This window comes from Schistocerca piceifrons, chromosome 11 (genome assembly GCF_021461385.2).
Source record: "Schistocerca piceifrons isolate TAMUIC-IGC-003096 chromosome 11, iqSchPice1.1, whole genome shotgun sequence".
Taxonomy (NCBI): Eukaryota; Metazoa; Arthropoda; class Insecta; order Orthoptera; family Acrididae; genus Schistocerca; species Schistocerca piceifrons.
Window position 1 is genome coordinate 108,414,711 of NC_060148.1, and position 19,012 is coordinate 108,433,722.

General features: G+C 42.9%; 1 protein-coding gene across 2 annotated transcripts in view; it reads right to left on the reverse strand.

The window, feature by feature from the left end:
* Positions 1–803: 803 nt before the first annotated feature.
* The window catches only part of LOC124719976 (TD and POZ domain-containing protein 1-like), a 73,053-nt gene continuing 54,844 nt past the window's right edge, over positions 804–19,012 (reverse strand). For both annotated transcript variants that reach the window (XM_047245199.1, XM_047245200.1), the window contains exons 2-4: positions 12,904–13,477; positions 8,832–8,978; positions 804–1,215 (exon numbers count right to left, since the gene is read on the reverse strand). In XM_047245199.1, the coding sequence (XP_047101155.1) occupies positions 822–1,215; positions 8,832–8,978; positions 12,904–13,466 (1,104 nt within the window). In that variant the 5' untranslated portion in view covers positions 13,467–13,477 and the 3' untranslated portion in view covers positions 804–821. The remainder of the gene's footprint in view (positions 1,216–8,831; positions 8,979–12,903; positions 13,478–19,012) is intronic.

The following is a 19,012-nucleotide window of genomic DNA, read 5'->3' on the forward strand; positions in this document are numbered from 1 at the left end:
CCTGAGAGATGGTAATTTGTTCTGTAAGAGCAGCAAGTGAGGTGTGTGGGAGAGGAATGATTTTAGGTGGTTCTCCAATTCTCCTTATTTGTAGGTGAGCTGGCAAGACGGCTGCAGATGGTGCGAGCATGATGTGGTATGAGCATTGCTACAAATGTGACATTACAATTAAACACAAAAGTACTTGTGCAGTGCACACACAGAAGTGAATTCAGTGTGAAGTCTTAAGTGAAGATACATTCTAAGTGAACAGCTTATATGGCAGTAATCTGAGTATGGCGCAGTTCGCAGTGATGTAATGTAGCACCATAGACACTGCTAGCAATTAGTTTGCAGTAATTAGGTAATGTAGCGGACTGGTGGGAAGAAGTGACTGCTGGGCGACGTGTTACACAACAACCGCTATTCTCGCATTTGTCTCTTGGAAGAGATTAGGTGTTTACGTTTCGAAATACAGGCGGTTGTGAAAGAAGTCAGCTGTAATCTTTTAAGCTGTTTGAATATTGAATGTGGGACCAGAAACACAAGACGGAGAGGGAGAGAGAAGTGGACTTTATGAACGATGGAGTATTTTGCAATTGTTGCTGAGCTTTTGCAAGAATTGCTTGTGAAATGATTTACAGAGTGAATTCTGAAAAGGAAGGTTTGTCACGTTGGTTTACAGATATCCCCTGTTGTTGCAGTAGTTGTGGTGTTACTGGAGTAATTGTGTGGACTTCAAAAGGTACAAATGAATAGAGAAAGCAATCTTTTCTTTCAATTTTTTATTTTAATATTATGTACAATGGAGTACATGATGTCATTTCCTCTAGTAGCACGTATTAACGCTCTGTTAGCATCTCAACGATCTGCTGATGGTTGCACAGCCTGGCGATGTCCAGGGGGGTCCTCCCTAACTCATCCGCCGCCCCCCTGTCGGCTCCGGCTTGCAGCAACGCAGCCGCCGCTTCTGCGTGGCCCCACCACGCCGCCCAGTGCAGCGGCGTCCGACCCCGCTGATCCCTGGCGTTGGGGTCGGACGCCGCAGAGAGCAGCAGCAGCAGCTGCACCACAGCCGCGTGGCCTCTCTCTGCAGCCCAGTGCAGGGCGGTCAACCCGCCCCCATCCCTCGCCCCCACGTCCGCCCCAGCCGCGAACAACAGCCGCACCTCCTCCACCGCCCCCTCCCCAGCCGCCTCTCTCAGCCTCCTGTCTCGCTCCTCCTCAGAAAGGCTCCTGCACAAAACATCAACACACTTACTCTCTACTATCGAGACACAGACACCAAATGAAAAACTGTAACAGCCGCAAAACTGCCAACAATTCTGAATACACTTCTTCCGAGCAACAAGTCACAACTCTAGAAATCTCGCCTCTGGGATACGGGTTAACCAGCGTATTACAGACAGATCCACAGCACTAGCCCATAATCAAAAACTTCAGCCATCTGCCATTAAAAATAGGTGCACTCCATCTCCTAACAAATTCATTTGGCACATTTCCTCATAATTCACTCCACAGATCCGCCTCCTTTCACGTCGGCATGAAGTTGCTACCCAACCCTTCATCTACATTCAAACACACCCCTAAAACTACCTTCTCTGGGTACCTATTCCTTCTGTCACTTAGGAAGAAAACGCTAGATACCATACATATCTGTAAGAACTGAAATACAATTTCCTCACCAGACAGCTAAGTGATTCAGACCAGTGACATGGAAATTTCCTGACATACCGACAAAAGATATAAAAGTCACTGCTTCGTACACAATAAGTTGGTCGACATCTTTCAAATACAACAAGGGCACAGGTCGACTCTCCCTGACACACACACACACACACACACACACACACACACACACACACACCTTCTACACAGTCCTCCTTATCCATTTTCCACTTCTTGTCAATAATTTGTTAAACGTTCATATTTCCTTTTGCCTGTTTTATTTGCTGAATTTTTATAGTTTCTTCTTTTAACAGTTGAACTCAGTATCTCCTGCATTAACCAAGGATTTCTATTTGGCCCTGTTTCTTACCTATTTGATCTTTTTCTACCTTCTCTAAAAGCTACCGATTCATCCCCCAAAACTTTATTCTTTGTTTTTCATTGTCCTAGTTTGTTATTGTGTGTGCTGTAAGTCCATTGCTTCCTTCTCTAACAGTAAGTTTCTCACTTTTTTCGTTGTAACATAACCTGTTGTGTTTGCATCCCAAACATTTCCCCACTTCCTACCTTTCCAAGTTTTGCATCTCATCCTGGCGTTCTATTTTTTTCTGCTTTGTTTCACATTGTCTACGGAGCATACTGATTTTTAATATCACCAAGTGCTGCATAATTAATACTATTATCCTGGACACTAACTATACAATTCGACACTATCAGTGATGTTTTCGGTGTGCATGTAGCACATGTACGTGTGTGTCATATTATATTGCGCGTTTTTAAAATTTTCTTTACTTGTTAGTATGTACTTCCTGTGCCAAATTATGCGCTATTACCCGCATGATTTGTATGCACGAAAATTGAAAAATTTCTGTTTGTTGCCTGCTCCTGATATAATTTCAACACTAATTCTCTGTGTCTTCCATGACTGCCACTCGAAATGGGTGTGCTTCAGTTGCTTGCCTGAGGTGCAGGAGGGTTTTAAATGTTCAGTGGATTCCAAAGTCTGTATCTGCAGCTGATTATCTTGGTCAATCAAAGCAGGAAGTACTTGAATCTCTATACAGGAGGGAATCAACATCTACATCTACATGGTTACTCTGCAATTCACACTGAAGTGCCTGGCAGAGGGTTCAATGAACCATTTTCATACTACTTCTCAACCATTCCACTGGCGAATGGCGCGTGGGAGAAAGAAACACCTCAATCTTTCCATTGGAGCTCTGATTTCTCTTATTTTATTATGATGATTATTTCGCCCTACATAGGTGGATGTCAACAAAATATTTTCCATCGGAAGAGAAAGCTGGCAATTGAAATTTCGTAAACAGATCTCGTCGCAAAGAAAACCGTCTGTTTCAGTGACTGCCACACCAACTCGCGTATCATATCAGTGACACTCTCACCCATATTGCGCGATAACACGAAACGAACTGCCTTTCTTTGCACTTTATCGCTGTCCTCCGCCAATCGTACCTGGTAAGGATCCCACACCGCGCAGCAATATTCCAGCAGAGGACGTACAAGTGTAATGTAGGCTCTCTTTAGTAGGTTTGTCGCATCTTCCAAGTTTCTGCCAACAAAGCGCAGTCTTTGTTTCGCCTTTCCCACAATGTTATCTACGTGGTCATTCCAATTTAAGTTGCTCGTAATTGTAATCCCTAGGTATTTAGTCGAATTGACAGCCCTTAGATTTGTGCGATTTATCGTATACCCAAAATTTAGCGGATTTCTCTTAGTACCCATGTCGATGACCTCCCACTTTTCTTTGTTTGGTGCCAATTGCCACTTCTCGCATCATAAAGAAATTCTCTCTAGATCATTTTGTAATTGGAATTAATCGTCTGATGATTTTACTAGACGGTAAATTACAGCATCATCTGCAAACAATCTAAGGGGGCAGCTCAGATCATCACCTAGATCATTTATGTAAATCAGGAACAGCGGAGGGCCTATGACACTACCTTGCGGAACACCGTATATGACTTCTATTCTACTCGATGATTTGCTGTCTATCAGTCTGAACTGTGACATCTCTCCGAGGAAACCAAGATTCCAGTCACACAATAGAGACGATACTTCATACGTATCAAATTTGATTAATACTTGATGTATACGTGGACAAGGAAAAAAATTCCCGGATTTCCCGCTTAAAAATACGCTTTCTCCCGCGTCAAAACACTTTTTCCATCTAAAGTGACAGTATATTTTCCCTCGGAAGTGCAAAAAATTATCAATCCTTTGAATGGTTATGGTTTTGGACATAGGCGTAGAATTTCCTGGCACTTTAGAAAACGAAACTCGGGGAAAAAATCACGTTTTGGAAACACCTTTGATGTGCAGCAACATGTACGTTGCATATTTTCGTATTACGACAGCACACATTGGAATTCCACCAAACACCGCATGTTACTTTCCAAATCACTGAAATCTAGATAGCGATGCGCTTTTGTAACCCAGTCACAGCTCATGTCACGTGATCTCGCCAGCTCATGACAGCAAGTGTTCAGAGCATAGGACGCGTGATGTAGTCAGCCAATAGCAACATCCCTGTTAAGCAGCGGTAAGACACAAGTTAAGGGCTTACATTAATATACATAGTGTTGCTACAAGAAAAGCAAAGCTTCCACATATAATATTGGTCACTAAGGTTAATAAGCTGCAAGAGAAGCTAGTCTTTCGATATAATGTTGATTTTTGCGCATGTTACACTTTACGATACATCACACAAATGTGGCGGTAAAATGTTTAATACTGACATAAATGTCTGATCTTCAGGGTTCAAAATTCTTCTAAATGGCCATCCTCGAAGTGTTGATTTTTAAATGGAGTCAAACACTCTGTGATTTAAGAATTTCATGGTACATCCTCGCGCATAGTCCAACTTACGTTAAAGGATATTTACTTTGAAAGTAACGCTTTTCAACCAGCATTCGCAATATTTTTCCATGACCTGCTGGAAACAGATTCGTTCCAGCAGCTGCCAGAGAGCGCCAGGTAAGAGGCACCCCGAGCTTGCGCAGCTAACATGACTTAGGGAGCCCGTATGTACGTACATGTAATTGAAAGATCTTACATTATGTTGTAAAAGCAGTAAGACGTCACAGGGTACTCCAAGAGCTCAGAATTTCGTGAACCATACTAAAATGTGCACATTTAAACTGCAACTTAAAGCGCACATTCGTATGTCCAGATTCGGATGTAAATTTTCTTGGAGTACCAGTGCTGCATTATCTCATGTTTGGTTCTTTATTATGGCATAATGCCGTACGTGCTAGAAGGTGAAAACTCGAAATGTCGTTGTCTAATACTCAAAAAGCTTTTAATACAAATAGTACCAAAGACTGGTGTGGTTTCTCGATCTCATTACGTCTATAGTCACTGTTTGCAGGACGAAAGAAAATAGGCCTTTCTAATATTGCAGCAACTGTAACACACACCAAACAAGCGAGATTGTTTTGGTAATAATGGTCATTTTTATAATACGGCAGAATATAACTCGCCAAGTACCAATATGAAATGCCTGTTTGGCCTACTACAAGCAAAAGGCTTTATGTTAGGTAATAGTTTCATGTTTCATTCATAAGCTCCCGTTTCTTAAGCATGAGATCGAAAAGTAGAAAAGTAGTAGTACGAAATTTTTGTACAAATCTGGAACCACCCCATTTCTTCTCCTTCCTCGTTCTAACAAAATCTTCTCATGCCTAATTCTGTAACTATTCCTATCATTGTCAAAGCTCATTCTCCAGTTAACTCTACTAACTCTGCCAGAATCACCGGTTTAGTAATTATCCAGCGATTATTCTCCATTTAGGCGTTATTACGTGTTCGTACAACGCGTTTTCCGCGCTACTCCCAGAATGGAACTTAAGCGGCTGCTAACCAGGAAATGTACAACTTCCCTCTCTAGTGTACCGACCTGGTCAAAAACTTTGTCAAACTCATTTTCTTTGATACAGCGATAAGATAATACGTTAATATTTCGTATCTGTTATTCCTGTTGGTCGTTCATTTCTACTCTGGTCGTCTGAATCTATGGACGTAGCTATTCGCTCATCATCTGCATACCAGTCAGCACATACACATACTACATTCACCCGTGCGGCTTTATTCCGCTCAGCTCGTGTAGCCCCGTCCCCTTTTGTCTGCAGGAAAGTTTATTTCCAGATGCGACGAGGATTCCCCTGGCAGGTACATCACGTACACTATGCACGCATTCAAAAATCAACTTATGATTCTTTCAGATATCAACTTAGAATGTGATCAAAAATGTTCAAAAAGCAACAGGGATGAGGTTCAAACTCTTTTGAATAAACGATAGACCAATGTGCTCTAGATGCTAGGTGCTTTGTGAAACAAGGTTATTTTTCCTCAACAATACGAATTTTCCCCCCGCCCTCCCCCCTCGCCGCGGAAATTGCCGCCTGGTTCAGATACTCCGGTTTGCTGCGTGCAGAACCAACAGCGACATTCCTGTTTCCAGAAGCGGGAGAAGGTACTACTCAGACGCGACTCAACTGCGCATGCGTGTGATTCCGCTCGTAGCTGCTTAAATGAATCCAATGTAAACAGTTGTGACATCACGCTCATCGGAGATAATTTGTTGTTACGAAGCACTGCATTGTCTTCCTACAGCCTTTCTCACATTTTGCTGTTGGCAGACGCTTGTATGAGCGCTGTGTGTTTTTTGTTTGTATATGAAGCAATTCCTTTGGAATTTAAATTTCATTCCCTCGTTCATATTTTGTTACTGCAGTATTATTCTGCAGTAGCGGGATACAGTAATGTCCTTTGTTGGAGTATCGGTCATTACCAGTCACAATGACAAAAACTGAACTGAAAACTAAATCAATGAAAAACTCCCAGGATTCTAGAAAATTCCCGATTTTCCCGGTTTTCTTGCGGATGAAAAAATTCCTGGGGTTTTCCCGGATCTTCCGGGCCGTATACACCATGTAATAGTCTCTTGTTAAGAATGGTATCAAAAACGTTCTGGAAATCTAGGAATATGGAATCGATCTTAGATCCCTTGTCGACAGCACTCATTACTTCATGGGAATAAATAGATAGCTGTGTTGCACAGGAACGATATTTTCTGAATCCATGTTGGTTATTTATCAGTAAGTCATTTTCTTCAAAGTGAGTCATAATGTTCGAGTACAGTATATTCTCCAAAATCCTACTGCAAATTGAGGTCAGTAATATGCGTCTGTAATTCAATAGGTCACTCCTATTTCCTTTCTTGAGTATTGGTGTGACCTGTCCTACTTCCCAGTCTTTAGGAACAGACCTTTTGCCAAGTGAACGGTTGTATATGATTGCTAAGAAAGGAACTATTGTGTCTGCATACTCTGAAAGGAACCTGATTCGTATTCCATCTGGACCAGAAGACTTGCCTTTCATAAGTGATTTGAGTTGCTTCACAACACCTAAAATATGTACTTTTATGTCACTCATGCTAACAGCTGTTCTGGTTTCGAATTCTTGAATAGTTACTTTGCCTTTTTTTGTGAAGGAATTAAGGAAAACTGTATTAAGTAACTCTGCTGTAGTGGCACCATCATTGGGAACATTTCCATTGCTATCACAGAGTGACGGTGTTGACTGTTTTGCCACTGGTGTACTTCACATACGACCAGAATCTCTTTGGGTTTTCTACCATATTTTGAGGCAATGTTTCATTGTGGAAACTATTGAAAGGGAATAAGTCAAGTCCATTCAAAAGACTCCTGCCACATTATCCACATTAAATTACTTGTTTGGCTCCCACATTTCCCTTTGTATAGGGGAGAAATTTCTGTATTATACAATAGCTTATTGCATTCTGCTATGGTTAATTTCAAAAGGCATGTCTAAGAGTCTCACTGCTGTTGGTCCCAGGTGTGTGTGTGTGTGTGTGTGTGTGTGTGTGTGTTACTGAAGCATAAATTGGTCCATACTTTATTTTGAAATCCACCAGCTATTAGTCATCTTGCAAACATGTCAGTTCACTTTGAGATGGCAGTATATTTTCAGTAGGACCGACTATCTTTGCCCACGTCGGTTGCTCTTTTCTAAAAATAAAAGTTAACAATACCATGGAATTATGCAAAACTTCTCCTCGGTGAATCAAATCCACTTCTCATCACACCTGGTGACCTCCATCGAATACAGGAGTTTGTTTACGAGTGACGAGCCATACAGTGCTGTACGCATCTCCACTCAGCCACACCCACTGCATTTCTCACTTCTCGAGAGCAGATGCCTCAACCAATAGACCAGCTGAGTGCGTTTGCTGGCGTAACTGGAATTGCCATTGTGGATGACATTTTTTACCCATGGTTTGCAAACACTACCAGAGATTCTCATGTACATTCTCTGAAGTAGGATAACATCCACCGATTCGATTTCCCTTTTGCTACTCTTCCCCCAAGTCCCCCGGAATAAACTCTAGTGTAAGCGTCGATGAGACACTGAGTCAGAAGTGGAGGTGTACTCAGGCAGCCTACCGGTCAAGGTGACTGCCTGCAATAAGCAGCAAATCTGGGTTCCTGTTACAGTGCGGCACAGATTTTCAATAGTCACTACAGATGTAACTGACCAGAGAACCATTTAAGGAATATTCGAATTACATTTTAAGACATACCCAAAACAAGCTGTATCCTCATTACTGTACTAAATATTAACTTTTTGACATTATTACTTGTATTTCTGTTTACCTTAATTTCGCCATTTCTTCCTCAGTGTCTTCAATAACTTATATCTACAACCATTCACATAGGTTTTGTTGAGTGGAATTGTGTGAAAAATCCCGTTTCCATACCCATTTAATTCAGAATCAATTTGTAAGACACACAAACATCACTAAAAACAAAATCTAGATTAAACACATCAATATATAAAGAATCTTTGGAAATGGGTATGATTTGTATGGGACACTTCCTACGTAACTACAGTTGAGTGACTCTGAACTGAACGTAATTCTCACGGCAAATACAGAGAACGAGAAATCTTCTGCATATGTGCTCAATCTTCAAAATATCATAGCCAAAAAAGTGAGAAAGGAGTAATGTTTACTGGCAACTGTAAACTCTATCCAAAAACTGAAGGAATCTGTATTTTATTTTAATTACTATATCGGCTGGTTAATGCCAAAATAAGCAGTACTCTGAGGGTAAGACTTGGGCACGTATGGCAACACAACTCACCGGAAGCGAGAGACGGCTGCATCATCGGGTGGAGGGGTGTGTCGGGCAGACGCGGGAGGCGCAGCTGCAGCAGGAGTCTGGCTGTGGCCGCTGTGGGGTTGACGCTCAGAGTTGGTGGTGGACCCGCCCCCTGTGGCAGTCGGCGAGCTGCACAGAGAAACACTGTGTGGGTTGGCGTGTTCACACAGGGGCTCACTGCAGGCGGTACAGTTGAGGGACTGTCCACCGGGGCAACAGAACACTCAGTGCCAACAACACCAGCCTGTCACTTAATGTGACTGTGCCACCAATTAACTGGTCTTTTTCTGCACTACTTCTGCCATATTCCCCATTGGTGTAGCTTAAGATGCAAAACAACAAATTGTTCAAAATGAAGCACAAACCAAATTCCAAACATAAGGGCCAATAATTTTGCTGCCCTGACAAAACAACTTTCAGACAGAATTTAGAAGCAGTTAAAGTCAACTGGTTGCTACTTTGGGTTGTGAGGTAATTTGAAAACTGATATATGGATGCTGAATTATATCACTGGAGGGAGGGGGAGGGGGGGGAGGGGGGGAGAGAAGGAGAGAGAGAGAGAGAGAGAGAGAGAGAGAGAGAGAGAGAGAGAGAGAGATATCCAGCGATAGGGAAACAAACTGGTAAGTTGGGGTATCAACCTACTGTTGAAACTATACGGTCATGGATATGCAGGCACTGTTTGATGTGAAGCCCGAGGGAATGAAGAAGATGGACAAGAATTACAAGAGCTATGCTATAAAAGTTATCAAGAGTATATTCAAAATCTGCATTTGAGTAAAGCAAATAGAACTGTATATATGCATGTAATGTCTCCACAATTTGATTCATTGAAAAGACAGCAGTGGTGATTTATTTCTTAAACAACAATTTTCGTGTTGAGCAGTTTGCAGTAGAGGCCACCATTAAAAGAAAAAAATGGGCTACCCAGTGTATGCAATTTTATCTGATGGACAACGTTTACAACTTGTGAAGTAACCTGTAGTCTACTGAATATGGATTTTTTTTTTATTGAAAAGGAAACAAAATAGACTTGTATGGAGCATATGTATCCGAGAGACAGAGGCAAAAAATGATAGCTGGATGAAAAGTCACATCAATACTGACGTCGTGGGAGATATGTCTTACACCTGTAGGTGGACAGCGAATATAATCTGCTGTATCCCAGTAGCAGGAAAACTGATAGGATTCCCTGGACGACCTCGTAACGCCACAGGGAACTTCAAACAAGACAGTGGGGCAGAGATTGCCTGTCTGTTTAGTGAACGGGAATGCACGGAAAATATTCGGGGAGATAGTTGAACAGAGACGAGAAGGAAATGTGATTGTAAGGCACAGGCTTGAGTGTAACAATATTATTGTGCTGGCTGAAGTATTCTCTTCTTGTTTGCCCCCAGTGTGCATGAGTAGCCCCAGTACTCATAGCTCCTGCTTTACTGGATATCTCAGGGAGTCATACCCCGCTCTTTGGGGCCAGTCACCCAGGGGTAGCGTCTTTTTTAGTAATCAGGAAAGTCCTCAGTCCCAGGTTTGAACCTCACCATCACTCTAATTTTGAATACGAATCATCAGCATTGGTGTCTGAAGACTTCCAGCATAAGGTGTCACCCTCTTTCAGCCAACAGCCTTTCCAAAGAGGGTGGAGGGGCCGACAGAGGTTCAGGGCACTCTCCTTATCTTGAGGTCGGAAACTGCTCCTAAATGAGGAAGAATGGGCAATTATCAACGTGAGGATGCAGAAGGCAATGTAAACCACTGTGTAAATATGCATAACGTGCATCAACATGACATGTGCCATGTGATTCAATAAGAGCCATAATGGTCTCTCCATTGGCAAAAGACTAGTCCCCCATTCAAACCTCCAGGCGAGGTGGCCCAAGAGGGAGGTTACTACGAGAAAAAGGTTGAGTAACCAACGAAAGGATAAGATTCTATTATTCGGGAGCTGGAAAGTGAGGAGTTCGAATGTGGTTGGGAAGCCAGAAAATAAGAAACGGATTTCTGGTCACATGAGAATAGGGTATTAGCAACAGCAGTAGGATTCAGTATCAATAGAAAGGCAGGGCAGAAAGTAAGTATAGATATGTTCTCGTGAGAGTCAAAAGCAAATGAACAACATGCATAGTTCAGCTATACATGATGACGTCGCAAGTTGAAGGTGAAGAGGGAGAAAAAGTATGAGGATACGGAACAGGTAATTCGGTACTATGTAATAGTCATGGAGGGATTGAAACGCAATCGCAGGGGAAGGAGTAGAAGAAAGGGTTACACGAGAATATGTACTTGATAATAGGAATAGGAGAGAATAAAGGCTATTTAAGCTCTACAGTCTATTTATCCTAGTAATAGCTGTTATTTTCTATTCAAGAATCACTAGACGAGGGGGTATACTTGGAGAAGGACTGAAATATGGGAGGTTTAAAGGCACACTATATTACTGTTAGGCAAACATTTTGAAATCAGATACTGGACTGTAAAGCATACCCAGGAGTAGATATAGACTCATAACAATTTATCAATGATGAAGAGTAGGCTGAATTTTATGAGACTCGTCAGGAGCCATCGATGTACAAATAAGTGGAATACAGTAGTACTAAGGAAAGAAGAGATGAGATTTATGTTCTCTGAGGCTACAGATACTGCAATAATAAGCAGCTCAATAGGCAGTTCAGTTGAAGAGGAATGGATATCTTTAACAACGACAGTAACAGAAGTTGGAAAGAAAAACGTAGGTACGAAGAAGCTAACTGCGAAGAAACGATGGAAAACATAAGAAATCTTTCAGTTTATCAATCAAAGATAGAAGTTCCAAAATATTCAGGAAAATTCAGTAATAGAGAAATATGTCACTTAAGGATGAAATGAATAGGAAGTGCAGAGAAGCTAAGGTGAATCGGCTGCACGAAAAATGTGAAGAAATCAAAGAAGAAATGATTCTTGGGACGACTGACGCAGCATATAGAAAAGTCAAAGCAATCTACCACGGAATTAGAGGCAAGCGTGGTAAAATTAAGAGCACAATGGGAATTCGAGTGATAAATACAGAGGCCAGACCGGATAGTTGGAAGGAGTACACTGAAGGCCTCTCTGATTGGAACAACTTGTCCGATGGCGTGACAGAAGAACAAGCAAGAGTTGGTATGGAAAATATTGGTGATTAGAATCAGATTTTAAAAGCGCTTTGGAAAATATAAGATCAAAGAAGGCATAAGGTATAGAGAACAATCAATCAGAAGTTCTAAAATCATTGGGGGGAGGTGGCAAAAGGTCTATTCTCACTGGTGTGTAGAATGTATGAGTCTGGCAATATACAATCTGACAGAGAAATATAATCTGCACGATTCGGAAGACTGCAAGAGCAGAGAAGTGTGAGAATTATTGCACAATCAGGTTAACAGCTGAAGCATCCACGTTTCTGACAAGGATAATACATAGGAGAATGGAAAAGAAAATTGAAGTTCCGTGACGTTCATAGGATTTGTGGTCCTGGAGAAAGCGTTCGGCAATATTCAAGTGGTGCAAAACGTTAGAAATTCTGACAAAGATACATGTAAGCTATAGGAGAAGTCGAGTAATTTGCAATATGTACAAGAGGCAAGAAGGTAAAATAAGAGTGGAAGACCAAGAACAAAGCACTCGGGTTAAAAAGGGTGTCAGACAGGGATGTAATGTTTCGCCTCTACTGTTCAATCTATATACCGAAGAAGCGATGACGGAAATAATGGTAAGGTTGAAGAGTGGAATTAAAATTCAGGGTGAAATGATATAAGATTTGCTGATGACTGATTCCCTCAGTGTCAGTGAAGAAGAATTACAGGGTTTGCTGAATGGAATGAACAGTCTAATGAGTACAGAATATGGAATCAGAGAAAGGCGAAATTGGTAAGAAGCAGAAGAAGTGTAAACAGCGAGAGACTTAGCATCGTGACTGACGATCGGTAAGTAGATGATGTTAAGGTGCTATGCAACGTAGGCAGCAAAGAAACCCATGATGAACAAAGTAAGGACGACGTCAAATTCACACTAGCACTGCCAAAAAGGGATTCGTGCTTACCTGGCTTCTGCTGGTGGCTCACGGAGTTGACGGATGACTTCGTTGACTTCTTGTGGATACTCGAGCACAGCGTCCACCCAGCCCCGCGTGGCCATCACCTGCGGGTGGTCCTTTATGAAGGCGACGGCAGCCCTCGTGGCGTCCGGGCACGAGTGCCTCACTGCCGTGACGGCCGTCGCCGCTGCGGTCTCGACGGCCAACTGCGAGATCAGCTGCCGCTCGCAGGCAACCTTCAGGGCCGACAAGCCGTACTTATCGGCCACCGCCAGCAGCTGGGGGGCCGTGTCGGGCAGCTGGGGGGCCCGCAGGGTATACGTGTAGGCCACCAGGAGCCTCAGCACCGGGCCCTCCACGTCGTCGATGCTCACCTGGCCGCAGCTGGCCTCCAGCATGTCGTGCGCGAACATCGCTTCGAACACTGGGCTCGCGGCTGCCAACACGGCCCTGTGGGCTGCCACCCTCGTCTCGCCCGCCACCAGCGTCACCAGGGCGCCTTCACCCCCGTCTAGCAGGGCGGCCAGGGCCTCGGTTGTGGTGTTCTGAACCTCCGTAACTGCCGACATGGTGGGTGGTCCTGAAACACAGTACCACTGAGCAGCCCTCACACTGCACCCTCAACACTTGTACGAGGCGCATGCATACGTGTATGAAACAGCAGCTGTGAAAGCGTTGTCCACCCTAAATCAATTGCAATGTCACCAGTTTCCTTAAAATGACAAGGGCCCGTACTGCTTCGTGATCACCTAAGGTTTGTAACTACCAGCATGGTACTATGATAGACTGCTTTCACCTTCTAAAAATGTTATCGTTCTCAGTCAAAAGATGGTTTATATATGTCATAGCAAAAAAATGGCAAAGCAACAAACTTCTTTCAGCACTAAAGTTACAGGACTTATATTTAAATCCAAGCTCGTGGCACCTCTGAGAAAAATTTTCTTCCTCCTTATCTCAGATTCCTCAGATCCGTGACACATCAGAAGCAATGTACATGTAATGCAGAAATCAGTTTCCTCGGTGAATGTCTCAGGGTAGGCACAATTAAACTTGACCGACCATGGTGGCCGAGCGGTTCTACTCGCTTGAATCCGGAACCGTGCGCCTGCTACGGTTGCAGGTTAGAATCCTGCCTCGGGCATCGATGTGTATGATGTCCTTAGGTTAGTTAGTTTTAAGTAGTTCTACTGGACTGATGACCTCCGATGTTAAGTCCCATAGTCCTCAGAGCCATCTGAACAGTTTTGAACCACTGTAAAAGCCTAAATTCATTGGTATGTTTAACTCTCCTTTTAAGAGACTGATATCTGCGTCTTCTTTCTTAAGAAAAAGATGCAGCGCCCACGTCAGTGGTAAAGAATGCTGCATAATACAATCATAAATCATGTCACCATTTTATCCGAATGTTGCAAGCTATGGTGTACCCAGGTATTTCCAGGTTGAGCAGTTTAGGAATTAAACTCGTTGCCTCCATTTCCTGAACGTGTGTTGTGGAACTTTCGCACAAATATATATGTGTACCTCCTTTTGGCGTGGACATGTTTGTATAGCATCTTTGCCCCACAGAACGTTCGGATACTTATTAGATGGCAGATACGTCATGGCTAAACCAAAGTAAGCTCTATCACAGCTCCGACATCACTCTTGACTCTCCTGGTCGTATGAGGGGCGAACGACGGAGTCAGTGAAGTAGCTCCACACCCTACAGTGTAAACTGGTTTCCTAAATTCAGACAAGTGGGTTTCGCGAGAATGGCGTCCACTTTTTTCGAAACGTGCCGAATCAGCATCTCCATTCCACCAGTGTAAGACGTCTGCCGCATCGTTGCGGTGCTAACAGAGTGACTAAGAATTCGTCCGAAGGCTTCTGTCGCGTCAGCTCGACGTGGATGGAGACGCCGAGGCAGTGCTGCACAGAGCGTAGCGCCGGAGGTCAGCGCAGGATCGCAGGCCAACACGTACACTGCAGGCTTCTGGAAGCCACCCGACCAACCCAAGTCTTCCTTTACCATCCCTCGTTAGTTGTACATTTGCTTCCGTTTTATGTCGCTTTGTGGTTTTCTTCGCCTCCCCATACCAAGTATGCACTCAATGTTATAGGCTCAAAACTTTGGACACTGGCGTTGTAATCGCATAATGAACGACTTTTTACTGTTGTTTACAGGTATTGTTACCGTATTTTCCTACATCCAAGTGGTGCTGCATGTCAATAAACGAAGTGGTAAAAGCTGTAAAGACGTTTACATTTCCATATAGTCTTCGAGCATTGACATGTTCCTCGTCTAAGAAACAGACGTCATTGTCTTATAAATCTTTAATGTATCCTGAGATCAGTGGTGTAGTATTCTACTTTATTGTGACACTCTCAATCCGACTGTAGTTTACACTGAGCTTTCGCAGATTCTTTCACTCGAACGGTTTTCTAAGTAATCACAAATTTTCCAAGATACTGAGCGGGATCGTGTCTGAATTATTAGTAGACAGAGTCATGGTCCCGATCACCTTCAGCATATTTTGGAGACACAATCTTTGTACGTGTCTGCGCCATGTAACTGACAGAGAAACGTGTGTGAAATGCAAGTAGTGGACTGGATATGCAGGGCGCGGCGGTGAGACACACTGGGCTCACATTCGGGAGGACAGTGGTTCGACCACACACCGTGCAGTGTGTCTGCGGCAGGTCTTCAGACAGAGGGTGAATGGGTGGATGTGGCTGCTTGTCATTTGTGTCTTCTGCACCGGTTTTCTGTTTGCTGTCCACCCACACAGGTTTTTCTTCATAGAGTCTGTCTCAATAGGAGTGCCGTGATGGTGCCCTAGAAGAGTCATGACCTTTAAGGTAGCCCTACCGGTCTTCATTACCAGATGTTCCACAAATTGCAACAGGTATTTAGCTGTCGGTGTGTCTTTTCCCAGGAAAACCATGAGGAAGTGGTCTCATTTCGTCCATCATTAAAGTTGTTTACAAGCTTTCCAATGAGTACGACGTGCATTAAACTACTTTTCAATATTTATATAATTTCCAATGGTGAAGTTTCCTTCTACAGTGTAATTTCCGTGTGTGGGTCACACAAGTCAAACGATTTCACGGTGCCATCAATTTGGAATCTTTACATCAGTATGAATTGCAGACTTTATTCTTTTCCCATCCGAATTAAAAATTAATCAGCGAAAGCACTCGACGCCCTCTAAGGTTTTTTTATTAATGAGAAAACATTTGACTGAGCTTTTGATATTAATAGATCATTTTCTTCCAGCCCTCACAGGCGTTTTCGATGTGATGGGGCCTTCCACTGTAATTCCACATATCTCATGGCATCTGGTCTTTATCAACCAACCGGTCCAGAAATAGTCCAATAATCGACGAAACTAGTTTTTCAGACAGTATTTTCTGAATAGACAGCCAACTATGGTCCAATATTTCTAAGACAATATATCATATTCCGGATAGATTGTTAGGTAACAATGTCTTTCTTAGTTTTTCTTAAGAGAGGACTTCTTTCCACGTTGTTGATTAAAATGAAAATTTCAACTCGTAATCTCTGGTTCAGTAAATAAATTTCCAGCTGATTGGAATGGACATTAGCAACTTCCAGAGTCATTATGAGAGAAGAAGGTTCGATCCAAGCACATTTTCATTTGTTAAGTAATAGTAAATATTAGGGCTATATAGTATGTCTCAAATAGTGAGGTGCATTCTGACTCCTGTCATGTACGCAATTGTCTTTCATGATTCAAACCAACTGTTAGCAGTGGTTAAATCGTGCTCTGTGCAAAATTCTGCCAGGCAGCTTTCCCCTTTCATTCCCTTACTTCAGTTCTTTTCTCCCCCAACTTTTCTTCCACTTCGTATTCTGCCTATCGATTTCGAGTGCCCCATCACAAGTTTTCATCTCGCTTAACGATCTGACCAATTTCTTTTCTCTCTAAAAGCATTTCCTTAATCTCTTCGTCATTTTCGGAACCAGTTGACGTGCAGGCCAGTACTTCTGTAACTGGTTTGGCTGTGTGTCTGTCCTGGCTGTGGTAGCGACTTCACTGTGCAGCTCAGATAGCAATAAGATGTTAGTGTTTTCGGCCGAGAACGATATTAAACAAATTTCCAGTGACCTCGGGGAGAAGTCTAAGGAAGAGCTATTCTCAAACACGCATTTCTTGCTACCAGATGCTGAGAAGAAGACAGGCATTGTGAAGAATCTAGCCACATCAACAACAAGGACCCAGATTAAAATACATAAGCACAATCATCGTCCAACTGAGCTACCTATAAAATTACGGGGGCGTTCGATCTGCAACGCTACACTTTTTTCTCGGCCACTCTGTTGGAAAAATGCGAAATTTGTGAGACATCGTGGAATATTCCCACTTCAGCCCCTACAGCTTCATGAAATTCCAACAGCTGACAGCACCGTATGTAGCCTCCAAAATGGCGTCCATAAAGGGGGTGCGACCCAAGCAGAGAGCTGTCACGAGTTTCTTTCGGACGAAATCCAGAGCATCAGATGTTCATACCCGCTTGCAGAATGTCTGAGGAGATTTGGCAGTGAACAGAAGCACCGCGAGTCGTAGTGCGAGGTGTCTGTCATCGTCAGCAGAGCTTATTGGTGATCAACGCCTAGCCTAGCAGCGCCATCGTCGCAGCAGGGTTGTGCATATCTGGCCGACCCCCGCGTGTCGGTCAGCTGCAGACGGCTGTGACTCCTGCGATGTGGGGACGTGCTCTCCTTCAAGGTGACCGGTGGATCACTCAGAGCTGAACAACCCGCATCTCGCACCTTCCGACTTCCGTCTGTCTGGTCCAACAAAGGATGCACTCCAAGGCAAGCAGTACACGGATGACGGGCAGGTCACTGATGCAGCAAGACGTGAGTGGCTGATCAACTGTTTACTCACTCTGTCAGTTTTATCAGTTGAACGAAACAACCAGACGAAACTGGCCATGTCAGCTATATGAACACTTTTTCAACCACTCTCTGGGTTTGCAATGTAGCCAATTATTACGAATTGTCATCTTACATCGAAAGCGTAGCTTACCACGGAGCTGGGAGGATAGCACAATTTTGGTTCTCACGCTGGCACAGCTGAATTCAAGTGAATAACTTCAGTACTTTCGGAGATAATTTTTTACCTAAGGGACGACTGTGATGGATTCATCTATAGCATCAATTGAAACTAAAACCAGAAGTACAGGTCCATAAGATCTAATTGTCTGGAATTTCATTACCACAGATTTCTGACTAAATAAAAAGTACTTTGGAAAATAATTATTTCGTCGTGTTTTGGTTATTTAAGTGTTTTGGAGGGTTTTAGGACATTCGTTGAAATTTTATGGAAATTAAGTAAATTTATGTGTGAGAAAGTTTCTTGTACAATAGTGGAATTTGTGGCGTATGCCCGACTTAGGTTGATTTTGTAAAAGGCAGCCAGAAGGGGCGTTGAGTATTAAATTTTTAAGTAATGTATGTTGCGGAATGGAATCTAATTTTGTGTTCATTAAATTTTATTTAGTTTCGGAATTACGTGATTTCTCGTCTAAATTACCTGCAGTAAACTGATTGGCTGTGAAAATACCTGAATTTTGCAAGTGCTCGAAATGATCTGATTGACTGTTTAATATATTAGCCAATAGGAATTAAGCATATCCCGTGCGTACGAGTATGGCTTTGTGCCTCCGATCTAGGAGTCGATTAAGTTGTTCGGGAACCATCTTCAGGTAAACGCCTATGTTAAATCGCGCTGATCAAATTTATCCCAAATTAAAGAAATTTGCGCGTTTTACTGATTCTCTTCTCGTTGACAAAGGGCGACTACAGTACTGAATATTTTGTGAGAGCTTGAGATTTGTGAGTGATTTATTTTAGGAGATATTCGCATGTGAAAATTTTATTTCGTACACAAACACGGCGCGGCGTGTTTCGTGCAGATTATTAGACATTATATGCATTATAGGAATGTTTCTATACTGAGTCTGGGTGAGTGAATCCACTGACTTGTTTTCAAGGTTTATTGGAATGCCGCAATTGTTACATCAGCCCAAAAAATTTGCCACTCTGCATGCTTTTCGAGGAGCTGAGTACTGCACTGAGTGCAGGTTATTTCTGGAGGAGACAATATTC